Genomic DNA, 17,196 nt, shown 5'->3' with positions numbered 1-17,196 from the left:
CTGGGGGCGGGGACCCACACGTGCGCGCGTACACACGCACACTGCAGCGCCCTGTGACGCACTGGGGACATCCGGCCCAGCTCAGGACCGTGAGTAAAACACTGGGCAAAGCCATCTGTTCAGAACGCCGGATGGCCCAGCACCTGGTGACAGACCTGTTGTCCCACCATACTCAGGGCCCAGCAGAGTCCGGCCAACCCAACAACTGGAGCAGACAGAAATTCTGGTCACTGGCACATCATAAGTATTTATTGAAATAAATTGAGAACTGCCTCCCCTTCACATGCAGGTGGGCACCCACTATAGCTACTGATGGCTTTAAGGATGTGGGTGCCTTCCAACCTCCCATGGCCCTGCCACCAGGCCCAGATGGTGCCAGTGTCCTCATATCTGTTTCCCGCCGAAGCCCCCTCTCCCAGCACAGATAGCAGAGGGGGGATAAGGGCTGAGTCCCAGGTACAGGGTGCTGGCCATAAGCCACAGCCCCTGGGCAGGAATGAGGGAGCCAGCATGCATTGGTGCCATCTGTCGCTCTGGGCAGATGGGAGGAGCTGGAGGGGTTTCCAAGCAGGAGCCCCCTGGCCTCATCGGTAACTCTGACCAGTGTCCTGGAAGCGGAGCTAGCTGCTGACCAGCGCCACACATGAACACTTCCTCCAAGGACATTTCCTAAAAAGGACACATGCTGTCCCCAGGCTGCTGGTAAACTCCACCCCCATCCAGGGAGCTGGCCCCAGCCCTCAGTGTGGCCCAGGGAAGCAGAGCTTGCACCGTCTGCCAGTTCTGAGCCCACTGATTCCCTGACAATGCCTGGGGCAGATGGGGGAGAGCTGATGAACCTTTCCAATCTCGTAGCTGCCAGGGACCCCCAGGTTTTGCCTCTCTGCCTGGCTGGGGTGAGGGCTGACCAGGTCAGCAGCTCCTAGGCTTTGGCTGGTGGAAGTGGTGTCCTCTGTCCCTATCAGTTCCTGTTTGCTCAGCTCCCAAAGAGGGCTTAGGTGCCCTCTGAGGAAGCAGCAGGAAGTGAAGGGAGTCCTGGCTTGGAGAATGGGTCAAAGACCAGGTCTTGAATGGGCCCTGAGAGGCAGACCTGTGTGGATGTCATCTCACCCCCTGGGACCCACAGGACAGAGGAGGGGAGAGGGAGAAGGGGGTGTTCATCCTCTCCTCTTGAGTCCTGGCAAAGACTGCACTCGCCCCAGGCTGCTTTCTCTGCTCTCCTGTTGAGGAGTTTGGCTGGGAGTCTACCCTGAGTGCGACTTGCTGCAGTGCCCACTGGCCTCCTGTGGGAGCAGGACAGAGCTCTCCCACCACACAGCCCCCTGGGAGAGTGGAGAGGAGCCGCTCCCACACCGGGCCCTGCTGAAATGCCCAGCCCAGCTCGGAGCCCTGGGGCCCGGCCTCAGGGCCTCTGGCAGGCAAGCAGGCAGGCAGGCCTCCTAGCTCCCCTCCACCCCAGCCCCACGATGGCCTGAGGGCAATGGGACAGCCTGACCCAGGCTCCTAGACTTGCCTCAGCCCTGGCCTCTCTGCCCTCTCCCCTTCATCTGCTCCTCCCCCAGGAACTCTGTGCCAAACAAGTCCTCAAAATAGGATTTATTACTAGGCCCTCTCCCTGGGGTCTCCCTTTCTGGGGGCTCTGGGTCTAGACCAAGTGACAGGGTAAGAGAGGGCATGTCCCCCCTGAGAGCGTGGGACCAGGCTAGCCCAAGTGCAGTGCCCAGGTCCAGCCTCCCTGGTAAGGCCTGTGCCCGCGGAGCCAGTGGCTGCCCCTGCCGGGCGCCAGCGCCTGTGCACCCTCCCCTAGCTCTTCTTGGCCTCCTGCTCTCGGCGCCGGAGCTTCTCCCGCTGCCGCGCAGCCTTCTCCTGGGCCTTGCGCTCCTTCTCGGCAGCCGCTGCCATCTCCTTCAACTTGCGCTTCACCAGTGCCCGGTCATGCGAGTTGCTGAGCCCCAGGCTCTGGGGAGGAGTCCAGGGTGAGGGAGAGAGTCCCAGAACCTTCCCGGTCCTGGCCTCCCACGCCCAGGCTCCTTTTGCCCCAGGTGTACTCTGTGGAGCTCCGAATCCTCCCTGGAGTGGAGCCTCCGCCTCCCACACCGTGACCTGCCCATGGATCAGAACCCCCAGAGCAAGAATTTGGAATGAGTGTGGTTGGGAAAGATGAGGGTTGGGGGTATTAGGCGCTTCCTCCTCCTCCCCCCGCCATTCCTCCACTCTATTTCAGCCTTGGCCCGGACCTGCGCAACCTCCTGAGGCCCAGAGATGGGGAGTCACTTGCCCAAGGTCACACAGTTAGTGCCCAAGGACCCTCCTCACTTCCAGAGACTTCCTGGGGGCTCTTTTCACCATCCCTGCCCCAAGCAACTCAGAGAGAGCAGGAGACAGGCCAGGAACCTCCCAGCTTATAGGTCAGAGGCCACCCATCCCCCTCCCTACAGCCTCCCCCTGCCCACGATTACCACTAGCCTCTGAGACAGAATCAGACCAAGCTGACCAGGGGGAGATGTGGCTTCCCATGATACCAGGACACTCATATGCATCAAGGGTCATCCTAGAGGGCAAGGTCAGCCTGGAGACCAGGGCTGGAGCTTGAAGGTCACACTGAAGTCATGGACTAGAGTTTCAAGTCAAACTAGGGATTCATGCTACAACTCAAAAGATTAGACCAAGGACCTTGCCTAGAGGTCAGAGGTCAGGGTAGTGGCCACAGATGGAGTAAAAAGGTCAGCCCAGAAGGCTGGACTGAGGGTCAAAGGTCAGGACGAGGGACTTCAAATCCTTGAAAGTCACCTCAAGTAACTGGGCTTGGTCATGGCCCTTCCACTCTGACCCACCTTTAGTTTGCTTCCGTCCAGCTGCAGCAGCTGCGGCCCGTCTACCTGCCGTGCAGCAAACTCGGCAGCATACTGTTCCAGGTTGAGGCTCTGCAGCCACTGGCCCACCTGCTGGCTGGTCCAATGGTGGACAGGGGGGAGGGGTTCATCCAGGAACTGGGCAGAGACCAAGGAGAGTGAGGGGGAGGCTTGGCTTGTGACCTGAGCACCTTGTAGAGTCAGAGGTCAGGACTCCGTGGGCACCCTGGGCCAGCCTTGCTCACCTCGTCTGAAGACTGAGACAGTGTGTGGTAGGGGTAAGAACATTTGGCCTCCTGCCGGGGCCCACTGGGGATCTTGGGGCTGCTGCTGGGGGGCGTGGAGTCATCACTCAGAGTGGATTCCTAGACAGAAAAAGGTGCATGCCACTGAAGACAGTTCACCCCCAACCCACCATCCCTATCTGGGTGGAGCCAAGTCCTGGACTAGGCACCAGGAGTTGCTCAGTGCCTCCTATGCATGAGCCAGGAGCTGGGCCTGCACACAGGACATGATAACTCATGTCAGGCATCAGGACCTGAAGCCTTCAGGAGAGCAGGCAGCCATCTGGAGGACATGGGGCTAGAACCAAGCCAGGTTAGTAGGAATGGAGGCGGTCTCAGGCAAGGTGTCACTTCCTACAGGCAGACCACCGGGATTCCCCCAGGCTGGGTCAGGCGTCTCTGCTATGTGCCTCCCGCCTGGCCTCTAGTACCCCAGCTAATAAGGGCCTGATTAGAGGTCTTTATCCTCACTGGCCTGTGAGCTCTAGGAGGGCCTGGGTTGTATCTTGTTCATCATGGTGTCCCAGTGACCAGCATAAGGGAAGGAAGAAAGAGAAGGAGGAAAGAAGGAAGTTACAGGTCCGAAGGGATTCTTTCTTCCCAGAATTCTCAGCTTCTGATTTTCTGCTCTGCCCAGCTGCACATAAGAAACAGAACCGTAGAACAAGTACTGGGCTGGGGGTCGTAGAGCTTGGCACCTATATCTGTGCCAGTCTGTGGGCAAGCCCCTTCTCTCTGGGCCTTCCTTTGCTCATCTGTACAATGGAGATGAGCATGCCTTGCCTCCCTACTTCACTGAGCCTTTGTGAGAGTAAAGCAGAAACGCGTTTGGGGCTTTGTAAACTGTAGAGGGCGCTCTGAACATAAGCAGATGCTCATCATTGCTTCTCTTACTCATCTCTCATCACATAGGGTTGTAAGCTTTCAGACCACTAGGTTGGGGTCCTGTTTGTCTCTATATCCCCCAGGCCTCACCCTACCAAGCAGGTGGCCCAGCTCCTCACACAGGAGTGGGGTTAGAACTTAACCAGGCAGAAGAGTTAGCAGGAATGAAGGAAGTCTCCAGCTGGGTCAACGGTAGGGAATCAGTGTTTAGTTATTTGTTGAATGCATGAAGCAGTGAATGAATCAAGGAATGAACTACTCAGAATATGAAGGAGTGGATGAGTGAACGAATGAATTCAGAGAATGCATGAAGTAACGGATCACTGCATGGCTCCATGGATGGACAAATTGATTCCAGGAATGTCTGAATCCCAGCCTGAGTGAAGTATGCCCCTCATGTCACCTGAGACTGGGGGCCAGTTTGGGGACAAGAAAGGCATGGACTTACCTGGGAAGCTGACTTCTTAGGGCTGAAGCCCTCGTGTTTAGGGGAGCAGGTAGGGGAGGTGGTGCTACCCGAGGATGCTGAGCCCTTGCCGCTGTCTGTGAACCAGGAAAAAGGCAGGAACGGGGAGCCCCCTGACCTGCCGGACCCCTCCACTGACTCCCTGCAGAGAGAGTGTCCAGCATGGGTGTGGGTACAGAGGGGAGGACCAGGGCACATGGGGAGCCAGGGGCGGGAGCTGTGGGCGGGCCGCCATGGGCACCTCTCACCTGCTGCCCATGGACAGGCGGTTGCTGCCTTTCTCCTTCCGGCTCTTGCCCGTGGATGCTCGGCGCAGGGTGACCCTGTGGGGAGGCAGCAAGAAGTGGGGCAGGGCTGCCCACTGTTCTATCCCTTACCCCAGCAGCTCCAAGCCCTGCGATCTAGCCCCGCCTCCACTCACCCCAGGTCCAGGAACTTTCGGCGAGTCTTCTTATCCAGGCCGATGGTGGGGCTGGCGGGCTCAGGAGGACTGGCATCGCGGCTGTCATCTTTCCAGGGAGAGAAGGAAGGAAATTGCCTGTTTGCTGCCCTGCCTGCCTCCTTCGGCTGCCAGTATGGGGTGGTAGAAATTCTCTTGACTTAGAATCAGGCTCCTGGCTCTGGTGGCCTTCACTAGCTGGGTGTCCTAGGACAAGCCACTACCTCTCTGGCCTTCCTCCATTTTAAATATGGGGATAATAACATCTACCTACTTCATGGGACCTAATGGGATGCTTATGACAGCCTTTTACAAACTATAAAACGTTCCGAAAAGGTAGGAACTACTACCATTTACTCAATTTTATCCTGGCCACCTTCTTTTTTTTCTTTTTTGAGATGGAGTTTTGCTCTTGTTGCCCAGGCTGGAGTGCAATGGCGTGATCTTGGCTCACTGCAACCTCCGCCTCCCGGGTTCAAGCAATTCTCCTGCCTCAGCCTCCTGAGTAGCTGGGATTACAGGTGCCCGCCACCACGCCCGGCTAATTTTTTGTATTTTTAGTTCAGACAGGGTTTCATCATGTTGTCCAGGCTGGTCTTGAACTCCTGACCTCAGGTGATCCACCCGCCTTGGCCTCCCGAGGTGCTGGGATTACAAGCGTGAGCCACCGCACTCGGCCTATCCTGGCCAACATCTAACCAACCTTCCAATCTTGGCTCAAATGTCATTTCCAGGATGTTCCTAGCCAGGCCAAACATCCTGGTGTATGCTCTCCCGCCATGCTACCGCACACATTTCCCAAATAGCACTTGTTACAGTTTGTAACTAGACATTTAGTTAAGGGATGATTTAATTGGGTTTTTGTTTTGTTTTGTTTTTGAGGCAAGGAGTGATCATAGCTCACTGCAGCTCAAAACTCCCGGGTTCAAGCTATCCTCCCGCCTCAGCCTCCCAAGTAGCTGGTTCTACAGGTGCATACCACGCGGGGCTAATTTTTAAATTTTTTCTGGAGACGGTCTCGCTATGTTGCCCAGGCTGGTCTCGAACTCCTGGGCTCAAGCGATCCTCCCATCTCGGCCTCCCAAGGTGTTGGGATTACAGGCGTGAGCCGCCAGCCAGGCCTAATTTGATTGTTTCTCCACTAAACTACTATGATGATAAAGACTGCATGTGTTTGCTCACCTGGGTGTCCCAGAGCCCACAGGGTCTGACACTTAGCAGGCGCTCGGTAAAGAATGGGTGAGCCGCGGCGTTTACTCTCCACCTCCCCCAGCCACCCTGCCCAGCTGCCCCTTCCGCGGCTGCGGTGCGCGCCGGGACGGGGAGGGCTGCTGCGCCCGGGAGCTACCAGCAGGAGGTGCGGCGCTGCCCGCCTCTCACCTTCGCTGTGCGGCTCTGCGCGCGGGTGGCGGCGCACGAAGCTGGGGGAGCTGTCGGAGGAGGGCGCGGAGCGCGGCGGAGAGCAGGAGGCGGCGGCGGCCAGGCCCTCGTGCGACGCAGCGTTGTGCAGGGGCCGGTAGCGTGTGAGCGGCGAGGGCGGCGGCTCGTCCTCGTCCAGGCTGCGCCGCAACCCCGGAGGATCCAAGCAGAAAGAGCCCCCGGCCGGGGACCCCGGGCCTGAGTGCAAAGGCGAGCGCAGCCGGTGCAGGGGGCTCCCGCAGCCGTCGGTCACCTGGACGAGGGGGCAGCCGCTCACCGAGAACCCTCCTCCTCCCTTCCCAGAGGAGCTGGGAGACTTTCACCCTGTAAACTGCGGGCCCTGAGGGTCCTTCCGGGGCCTAGAGGGAGGATTTCCTCATGCCTTATGCAGCGGGGTGGCTGGAGAGTGAGAGGTGGGAAACGGGAGCTTTCAGCCCCACAGGCTGGGGCTGAATTCTCCCTCCTTCACTTACTGTGACTTTGCTATTGGACCTCTCAGGGCCTCAGTTTCCTCAGCTGTAAGATGGGGCTAATAATATCTTCTTTACACAGGATTAAATAAGCCAGAAGTGAACTGCAGCTAACACTTGGTAGCATTACTAGGTCAGAAGTCTGGGGATGTGTTTTCCCTGGAAGAGCACTTTGGAGAGATTATCCAGGGCTGGGAGGAGAGGGAGGGGTGGGAGGGTGTATGTGTGTTTTCCTAACTTGCCCCAACCTTGCCTCCGGGCCCGTCGGAGCCTTCACCATCCTCCGCGGAGCTGGCACTGTCCCGAAGCCTGGAGCGGGACGGCCGGTGTCTCCGGCCCTTGGCCAACAGTTGGGCCCGGGCCTTGTGTAAACTGCTGTCCAGTCTGGCCGTCTCTGGCACAGCCAAGTCCAGGTCTGCGAACCGGGGGAAGGGAGCAGAGACCAGACACATGAGAGGTGACAGCAAGCCCAGAGGCCCACCTCAGGGGCCACCTGCACCCACACCCCAGGCATTCAACCCGTGTTCTTGAGTGCTGGGAGTACAGACAGATGAAAAACAGGGTGTCTCCCCGTCTCAGGTGGGAGTGGGCGGGTGTGCAGGGGAAGCAGAAATGCCGGCACTAAAATACAGCGCCGTGTGATGAACCCTCATGTAGACACGGAGGAAGGGCAGCCCTGTTTGGATGCATCAGAGGAGGAAACACCAAAGCTGGGTTTTAAGGTCTGGGTAGGAGTTTGTAAGAGATGAGGTGGGCAAAACAGGTATATGCAATGCTAGGAAGTAGGGAAACAAGGGTGGTACCTCCAGGGACAGTTGGAGGGTAGCTTTGTGGAGAGAAGGGTTGAGGGATGAGGCTGGAGAGATGATGGAAATAATGGCCACCACTTAAGAAACACTTACCAGACAATGTACATACATCATCTCTCACTCAAAACAACCTGGTGGGGTTAGGACAGTTACTATGCATACTTTACAGCCGAGCAAACTAAAACTCAGAGAGGTTAAGTCACTTGACTAAAGCCACCAGCTAGCAATGGTCCAGGATTTGAGCCTGGCTAGTCTGGCTCTAGAGACTGGCCCTACTGGGGACACTGGCTTGCTGTGCCACGTGCAGGGTCTCACTCAGAGATAGCACTGCTGAGCATCTAGAGGGCTTGCAGTTGGAGTGGAGCAAAGGGACACCCCCAGAATCCACTGGCAGTGGCAGGAAGGAAAGCCCCATGGTCCCCGAAACCTCTCTTCTGTCCTGGGTCTGTGGCCCTGTGCTAGGTCTTGCATGAGGACATGGAGGAAGAGTGGGCAGACTCAGTGGGTCCAGCATTAAAGTCCTTATTGCTCACAGCTCCACTTGTCATGTGCTGCACCTCGGAATGAAGCCCTCATGCTGTACCAGTCCTGAGCTTGGCACTCGGTCTCCAAACAGAAAGAGTCTTCCCAGGCTTCAAGATGGGTCAAAACTTTTCCTGCCCACCCCACCCAGCATGATCTCAGGGGCCCTATTCTGTCACTCATGCCCACCCTGCCTTGTCTGCTCCTGTTTCCTTCTGTAGACAACCCCTAAGCCACCCCAGTTGCTCTCCTGGCTTAACCACCACCTATTTCTATTTCCAGCCTTGACCCCCTCCCCTGAATTCGGAGTGTGGGCACTCAGGCACCTGCCAAGGAAGTTACCACGTCAAAGACCCCAAGGTATCTCAAGCTCAACTCATCAAAATGAACCGATCACGTAACCTCAAACCAGCTTCTACTCTCTTCCTTGACTCAGTGAAAAGCCCCCTTGTCCACCCAAGTTGCCCAAGTCAGACAGCCCTAAGCTACCCTTCTTCTCTCTCAGCCCCATACCCAGTTGGTAATTCATATGTCCAACTGTCTAGCTGACACCTCCACTTTGATGTCCACCGGGGTCTTCAGCCTACATGTGCTGCAATCTCTCCGGATCTCTGCCACCCCAGAGCTGCTCCTCCCAGTCTTGGTGAACAGTAGCTCCATCCTTCTAGTTGCTCAGCTGAACCCCTGGAGTCATTCTTCACTGCTTTCCCTACCATCCTACAAACTGATTCATCCACAATTGCTGTTAGCTCTATTTTCAAAAAATAGCTAGACATACTGAAATATTTATGGTGAAGGGATATGATGTTTTGGACTACGTTCCACATAATCCAGGGCAATGGGGGAGGGCGTGGATGGGATAGATATGAAACTAGACTGGCTATGACTAGGTCATTGTTGAGGCTGGGTAATGAGTTCTTGAGTGCATGATAGAGTACACTTTGCTGTAATCTCTAATTTTGAATCTGTTTGAGATTTTCCTTAAAAATTATTGTTTGTGTATGCGAATGTATACACATACTCCTATACATGCGTACATATGGAGAGAAAGGGAGGAGAGCAGAGGAAGGGAGAGGAGAGGAGAGGAAAGAAAAAGAAGGGAGAGGATGGGAGGAAAGGGAGGGAAGTGAGAGAGAGAACTCACAGTCTCTTAGACCAGAGGGTCTAAACTGCCATCATCTTTTAGCCTGGATTATTACAAACAGCCTCCTAGCTGGTCTTCCTTCCGCCTCCCTTTCCCATCTAGTCTATTTTCAACACAGCAGCCAGAGTGATCCTGATCAAACATGTCAGTTTATATCACTCCCCTGCTCAGAACCCTCCAGTGACTTCCGTCTCATGCAGATTAAGAGCCAAAGTTCTCCCAGTGGCCTTCCAGAGTCAGCCTATGCTCCCTTGCCTCTCTGAGCACTACTCCTGTCCCTCCACTCCAGCCATCCTGGCCGCCTGGCTCATCCTCACACAAGCCAGCCTGCATTGCAGGGCCTTTGCACCTCCTCTGCCCTTTTTCTGCAAGGCTCTTTCCACAGATTTCTACGTGGTTCTCTCCCTCACTTCCTTCAAGTCTTTGCTTAAATGCTTTCTCTCACTGAGGCCTTCCCTGACCACCCAATTTATAATAGCCCCCCCACTCCAAAACTCCACTCCTGTTTTTTTCCTATATCATTTCTCATCCTCTGGCATGCTATATATTTTGCTTATATCATTTATTGTCTTTCTCCACCCATTAGAATGTCAGCTCCATGAGGACAGGTTTCTGCTTTGTTCACTGCTCTACCACAGGCAGAGAACAGTGCCTGGCACACAGTAGGTGCTTAGCACACCCTTTTAATGAAAGAAAAAAGTTCTGTTGATTGGCCTCTTCACACCCACGGAACCTGGGCTCTCCTCTCCCTCTGGACCGAACTGCCTTAGCTCAGGCCTTCACCTGAGTGGAGGGGAGCTGCCCCCACTCCCACCCCCTGCCACCCCAAAACATGCAACTATCCCTCCTTCGCTCCCTGCCTCCTGTCTGGCTCCTCCTCGTACCTTCCATGTGACTAGAAGAAACTTTCTGAAGCACCTTTCTTTTTTTTTTTTTTCTTGTGGAGACAGAATCTCGCTCTGCCACCCAGGCTAGAGTGCAGTGGCATGATCTTAGCTCACTGCAACCTCCACCTCCCAGGCTCGAGCGATTCTCCTGGCTCAGCCTCCCGAGTAGCTGGGACTACAGGTGTGTGCCACCACACCTGGCTAACTTTTGTACTTTTAGTAGAGATGGGGTTTCGCCACGTTGGCCTGGCTGGTCTTGAACTCCTGGCCTCAAGTGATCTGCCCGCCTTGGCCTCCCAAAGTGCTGGGATTACTGGTGTGGGCCACCGCGCCCGGCCTGAAGCACACTTCTGACCATGTCCCATACTCTCCTGCTTTTGAAACTCTCGCAGAAGGGGCCCCAAAGCTAACAATATGAAGTCCATGCTATTCAGCTCTCTATTCAAGGCCTGAGGGGCCCAGCCCACCCTTTCTGTGTTCCCCACAGATTCCTCCTTTTACATGACTACGGCTGAGAGCACTGGCCCTGGAGCCAGATGGCCAGGCTGAAGCCAGTTCTATCATTTGCCGGCTGGGTGACTCTGGGCAAGTTACTTCCTTTTAGGTGTCAGCTTTCTCATGTGTAAAATGGGATTATACTAGCACTGTCTTCCTTATAGGGTAGTTGTGAGCATCAAATAAAATAATCCACATACAGTACTTCGCCATAATGCTATGACTTAGTACGAGCTCAACAGGCGCTCGTTGGTGATGGCGTCTGTGGGATCAACTGAATTGCTTATACTGATACCTATATGTGTACCTGCCTCTACCTCACTTCCCACCTCCATCCCTATGCTCCATCTCTCTCCAGCCCTTCTTTGTCCGGCTAATCAACTCTGACACAGCACTGTCTGACAGCCGCACCACACTACCATATGGTCACGATACGGTCGGGATATGGTCGCCAATGACTGTCTCCTCATGCTGGCCTGCAACCTGCAGAGGGTGAAACCCTTCCCTGTCCACTGTGTATCATAAGAGCCTGGTGTGGCACCTGACAAGGAGCAGGTGCTCAGGAAGTGCTGAAGCAAAGTCACACTTCCATGGACCAGTGCATGCTTTGGCGGAGATGGACTCCAGACACACACGGGTGCTGATGAAGATCACCTCCATGCCCATGCCCACATCCCATCACGTCCACATTTCAATCCTCTGCCCAGCACCCCCCACCATCTAGTATGTTCCTTGTTTATTTATGTGTGCTTTGATCATCTGTCCCCCTACTTGCCCCTGCACGAAAATTTGAGCTCCATGAGGACAGTGATTTTGTCTGGCTTGTTCGTTGCTGTCTCCCCAGAGCCAAGGACAGAGCCTGATGCATATTAGGAGCTCTATAAATATTTGTTGAATGGATGAAAAGACGGGGGGAGACTGGGAGGCTACTACTTTAAATATGGCAGCCAGGCTGAGGTCTGGGTAACCATAAAGAGCCGGGGTTGCAGAAGGAACAAAAAGAGCTTTCTAAGGAGAGAGAATGGTGCAGCCTTGGGCTTGGAGCACCTGGGGAGCAGCGAGGGGGCCAGCACAGCCTGCGAGGGGAAGGAAGGGTCTGGTTGAAAAGGGAGGGTGGACACCGAGAGGAGATTGCAGTTGTCCAGGGGGCAACCTGCTGGTGTTTCCAGCCCCTGGGGCTGAGCTGGGGGAGGGAGCCCTCTGTTCCCAGCCCCCTGACACAGAATCTCCAGGCACTGCCTGGAAGCAGCAACAAGGATTGAAGGCTGAACCACAGAAAAATAAGAGCTAATCCTTATTGAGCTCTTACTGTGCTAGGCACTGTTCTAAGTGCTTTACAATTACTAGCTCATTTGAGCCTCCCCACAGCCCTACGAGGAAGGGACTCCAGGAATCCCCAGGGCAGCCATAATTTGCCCGAGGGCATAAAGCTGGTGAGGAGCCGGCCAAGGTTACAGAGAGACGGTCTAGCTCTGTTGGTAAGCATTAAGCATGCTACACCCTCTCTGAAGCAGAGATGGGAAGGAATTTTGAGTCCAACCTCTCATTGTATGGATGGGAAAACTGAGGCTCACAGAGGACAGCAGGACACCTTTGGCCAAGGGGACAGAGGGAGTTAAGGAGAGTGGCTCCCAGGCCAGGGATCTGGCATCCTCTACCCTTTTGGCACCTAGCTGGTGCCCAGCCAACTCAAAACAGGGAGAGGGGTCCCTTGCTCCTGACTCTGGGCCATATCAGCACCATGGCCATCTTACCTTGGAGGGGCTGGGGAGCAAGGGGACTCCTAAGGGGCTTGGTGGTTTTGAGGCAAGGTGGGCCAGCCTGTCCTGGGTCCTCTGCTCTATGAGGCTCTCCCTCCAGCTTCTCTCTCTTCCCTCTTCTCTGTTCCTGCCCTCCCTCCCTATCCTCCTCCCCCATCTCTCTCCCTCTTCCTCCTCCTCCCAGCCCTGGGCAGTGGGAATTCATAAATGTTTAATGGCCTTTCACATGAGGAAGCAGTGAGGACCCAGCTACCTCAGCAGTGAGGAAAACAGGCAGGGGTTGCGTGGGGAGTAGAGGGTAGGGAGGTGGCAGAGTAGGGGCAGAAAAGCCCAGGGAAGGGAGAGCTCGTTTCCGTCAGGCCTGCGCTTAAGTCAGGCCTGAGTAGGGACAGACACTCGAGATTGAGGCCCTGAGGCAGTTCAAGGCTAGGGGAGCTGGAGGAGACTGGGATGGGAAGCAGCAGTTCCTGGCATGGCCAGGGGAGAGAGGGAAGAAGGGAGAGATGAGGAGAAGCTGGGGACCCTCTGGCATAGGAGCCCCTCGAGGAGCAGGCCACTCTCCCCCTCTCCCTCATTCCTCCAAGTTCCTTTGCTCAGGAGTCCTCCTGACTCCTCCACCGGAATCCCGCTGGGAAACTGGCTTTCCGCCCCAGTGCATGCTGGGAACTCTGCCCAGCTGGGGTGGTTTCTTTCTCCAGTCCACACAAGAGAAGATTGCAGGGGGTAAATGATGGTACCGTGGTGTGTGCATGCACCCCAGTGTGTACTGAGGACGTGGGCGTGCAGGCCAGCATGAGGGGGCCAGCCTGGGGGTATTGAGGCTGTGTGTGTTATGCATTTGATTTCAGCACACATCCAAGCAGGGTGAGGTCCCTTGCACTTATTTATGTGACTTGGAGGTAACGTGTGTCATCTGGGCTGGAGTTGACAGGTGTATAGGATAGTCACTAAGAGCGGGAAGTCTGGCAGTTTGGGGTTCTAGTCCCAGCCCTGCCACTAACTTGCAATGTGATCTTGAAAGCAAGTCACTTCAGCCCTCTGTACCCTACACTCCTGGTCTGCAAACTGGGCTTACATTATTGTAAGGGTTAACTAATACAGTGCATGTGAGATGGGGGTGCTTAACCTAGTATCTGGCATAAGATAAGCACTTAATAAATGGAGACCCTTATTGTTATAACTGGTGTGTCCACTAAGATAGTGGTGACAAAGGGTCAGGCCACAATACCTACACACACACACACACACACACACACACACACACACACTGAAGCCGCCAAGAAGCACCCTATCCCCTTCAATGCCTGGTGGCCCAGGAAGGAAGTACTCTATGGCTGTGTCTATTGACTAGCGATAGAGCCACACGGAACTTACCAAAAACTTCATCCACGGGTTCTCGGAGCTTTGAAGAAGCCATGACTCAAGAGAGCTGGGAAGGACAAGAGGGGAGAGAAAGAAAAAGAGAGCCTGGGTAAGAGATTCAGGCTGACCGAGGCAGGAGAGATGTGGAAGTCTACCTGCTCCAGGCCTGTTGGCCCCTCCCCTTACCTTAGAACCCTTCTTCTGTCCCCTGGAAGAGAAGCCATTGGAAGCATAACCCAGATCGTGGGCGCCGGGGCAGGAGGTATAGTAGGAGGGTGGGGGCAGACGCAAATCCAAGGCACAGACACAGGCTGAGCCCTGTGGTCCTGGTATCCTGGTCCACTGATTTGCTGTGTGCCTTCACATGGGTCACTGAACTTCTCCCCTTCACTGTCTTGGGCCTTCGCATCACTAGCATCCCCTAAAAGCTTTCAATCATCAACTGTCCAATCAAATCTGGGAGAAGTCATGGAGATTATTAAATCCAATCCTCTCACGTTACAAATGAAGAAACAGAAGGGGGAGTGACTGGCCCAAGATCACATAGCAAGTTAATGGCAAAATCAGGACCAGGACCCAGGTTCTCCCATCCGTCTACCCACCTATGCACTCATCCACCTATCTACTTGCCTACTCATCATCCATTCACTCACCCATCTATCTACCCATCCATCCATCCCACATCTGCTCCCATGCACCCAACATCTGCTGCCATCTGTCCATCCACCTATCTTTGCATCCATCAATTCTCCATCTCTTTTCCAATCCTGCCTCCCCCTTCCCTACAACCCCCATCACTGGTACCCTCACCACCTGCCTTTCTGAACAAGAGCTGTTCAGGAAGCTGGCACCATCAACAGGGCCACTGTTCCAGACACAGTTCTCACAGTTCTTGACAGACTCATAGATGTAGGAGGGTATGAGGAGTACACACAGCACACAATGGACAGCCAAACCTCTATGATGCAACTATGTTCTGGGAAGAAGTGTGAATGGGTAGGGTTTTTTTTGTTTTGGTTCAAGGTTTTTTGGTGGGAAGCAAGAAGGGAGGGCAGATAAGGAAGGATATATATAGCTGAAACCATTTGACTAGGCTTTCAAGCAGATGTAGGATTCCAGTAGCCCTAGGGAGCCCACTGGCCAGGGGATACTGGCTGGGGGCAGAGTGAGGAAGCCCAGGGGCCACTGATGGTTTAAGGCAAGGGGACGCTGCATGGCTGAAACATGACCTCCAATTACTTCTAACACTGAGGTCCCCAGGAGAATGGCAAGGCACTGAGCTAGATCATACATGTGTCAGATGTAGGAAGGCTAGGCCACATGCCTGCTGGGGTCTTTTCCAGCTCTTCTTTTCCGTTATTACATAGACATCATCTACCTTTACCGTGGCCAGCCTTGGGAATTTTTTTTTTTTTTTTTTTTTTTTTTTTTTGAGACGGAGTCTTGCTCTGTCGCCCAGGCTGGAGTGCAGTGGCGCTATCTTGGCTCACTGCAAGCTCCACCTCCCGGGTTCACGCCATTCTCCTGCCTCAGCCTCCTGAGTAGCTGGGACTACAGTCGCCCGCCACCACGCCTGGCTAATTTTTTTGTATTTTTAGTAGAGACAGGGTTTCACCGTGTTAGCCAAGATGGTCTCGATCTCCTGACCTCGTGATCCGCCTGCCTCGGCCTCCCAAAGTGTTGGGATTACAGGCGTGAGCCACCGCGCCTGGCCTGGAAATTTTCATATCCCCACTTTACAGATGTGAAAACTGAGAAACAGGAGATGAGAGGAAGCCAGGCAAAGGTGGTGCATGTTTATAATCCTAGCTACTCAGGAGGCTGAGGTGGGAGGATCACTTGAGCCCAGGAATTCTAGACCAGCCTGGGCAACATAGTGAGACACTCATCTCAAAAATAAGTAAGTAGCCTGGCATGATAGCTCATGCCTGTAATCCCAGCACTTTGGGAGGCCGAGGCGGGCAGAGCACCTGAGGTCAGGAGTTTGACACCAACCTGGCCAACATGATGAAACCCCGTCTCTACTAAAAACACAAAAATTAGTTGGGTGTGGTGGTGCACACCTGTAATCCCAGCTACACAGGAGGCTGAGGCAGGAGAATCACTTGAACCTGAGAGGTGGAGGTTGCAGTGAGCCGACAATCGTGCCATTGCACTCCAGCCTGGGTGACAAGAGGGAAACTCCATCTCAAAAAGAAAAAAAGTAAATAAGTAAATAAGTAAATAAATAAAAGCAAAAATAATAATAATAATAATAAAAGAGGGAGAACTCAGTCTTGAGCCAGGGCTCGTGCCCCTCTGCACTATCCTAGGTGATGATCTGCAGTTTAGGGGTGGAGGAAGAGATAAGCATAGAGGGAGGGAAGCTGCTCCACACTGACCAGGACTGGGAGAAGCATCAAAACTACCTCCAGGCTGGGCGCAGTGCCTCACGCCTGTAATCCCAGCACTTTGGGAGGCCGAGGCGGGCAGATCACCTGAGGTCGGGAGTTTGAGACCAGCCTGACCAATATGGAAAAAACTGTCTCTACTAAAAATACAAAATTAGCCGGCTGTGGCGGCACATTCCTGTAATCCCAGCTACTCGGGAGACTGAGGCAGGAGAATTGCTTGAAGCTGGGAGGTGGAGGTTGCAGTCAGCCAAGATCCTGCCATTGCACTCCAGCCTGGGCAACAAGAGCAAAACTCCGTCTCAAAAACAAAAAACAAAAAACAAAACCACCTCCAGATTCCATAAATGCCTGGGGCTGAAAGCAGAAAATGAGGTGTGGGAAGGGGTCATCAGGGAAGTAGACCCTCCAAGAACCCTCCTGCCATTCTTGAACTCCGGGGGCTACTAGCAAAGATCTAGAACATTTCTTCCTGTCCTGACAGGCCAGATGGGAAGGGAGGCTCACCCTAAGAATTAACCACATTTCCTCATTCAACCACAAAGCCTTATCTGGCTAGGACCCAGCTGCCACCTCCTGCAGGAAGCTGTCCTAGGTAGCCCTCCCTCCTCTCATTTGTCTGCGTAATTTCTAAATCCACCCTTCTCCAACTACTGGGAAATGGGGAATTCTTCACACTTCACTGATTCCTTAAATAGGTCTCATCTCCCCCCCACCAATCAGATGGGAGCTCAGCGAAGACAGGGTCCACATATTCTCCCGTCAGACTAGGGACTCTGAAGACAAGAACTGCCTCTCCCATCAGAATGGAGGCTCTCTGAGGGCAGTAGTGTTGTCTCCTCTCTGCCTCTGAGAATGAAGATCCTGTGTTCTTTATTCAAGAGCCCATTCCAGGGTCGAGATCCTCTGCTGGCTGGAGTCCTCCTCTTCCAGGCACCCTCTGGGCTGGATTGAGGTTTCCTGCTCAAAGCCATTCTCGGTCCATCCTGATTCAGCACAAACTGCTCTCTTC

At 54.3% G+C, this 17,196-nt stretch overlaps 1 protein-coding gene across 5 annotated transcripts in view; it reads right to left on the bottom strand.

The window, feature by feature from the left end:
- Positions 1–221: 221 nt before the first annotated feature.
- SAMD14 (sterile alpha motif domain containing 14) overlaps positions 222–17,196 on the bottom strand; it is an 18,840-nt gene continuing 1,865 nt past the window's right edge. The window contains exons 1-11 of one of the 5 annotated variants that reach the window (XM_054456437.2): positions 14,608–14,765; positions 13,981–14,250; positions 13,807–13,861; positions 7,064–7,230; positions 6,307–6,598; positions 4,909–4,996; positions 4,736–4,810; positions 4,470–4,629; positions 3,098–3,217; positions 2,835–2,990; positions 222–2,103 (exon numbers count right to left, since the gene is read on the bottom strand). In XM_054456437.2, the coding sequence (XP_054312412.1) occupies positions 1,804–2,103; positions 2,835–2,990; positions 3,098–3,217; positions 4,470–4,629; positions 4,736–4,810; positions 4,909–4,996; positions 6,307–6,598; positions 7,064–7,230; positions 13,807–13,849 (1,401 nt within the window). In that variant the 5' untranslated portion in view covers positions 13,850–13,861; positions 13,981–14,250; positions 14,608–14,765 and the 3' untranslated portion in view covers positions 222–1,803. Of the gene's footprint in view, positions 2,104–2,834; positions 2,991–3,097; positions 3,218–4,469; positions 4,630–4,735; positions 4,811–4,908; positions 4,997–6,306; positions 6,599–7,063; positions 7,231–13,806; positions 13,862–13,980; positions 14,251–14,607; positions 14,766–17,196 lie in introns of those variants that run through there. The other 4 variants (XM_054456438.2, XM_054456439.2, XM_054456441.2 and 1 more) reach the window with 4 other exon arrangements.

This window comes from Pongo pygmaeus, chromosome 19 (genome assembly GCF_028885625.2).
Source record: "Pongo pygmaeus isolate AG05252 chromosome 19, NHGRI_mPonPyg2-v2.0_pri, whole genome shotgun sequence".
In the NCBI taxonomy this organism is placed as follows: domain Eukaryota; kingdom Metazoa; phylum Chordata; class Mammalia; order Primates; family Hominidae; genus Pongo; species Pongo pygmaeus.
Note: the sequence above shows the minus strand (reverse complement) of the source record. Positions and strands in the feature narration are given on the sequence as shown.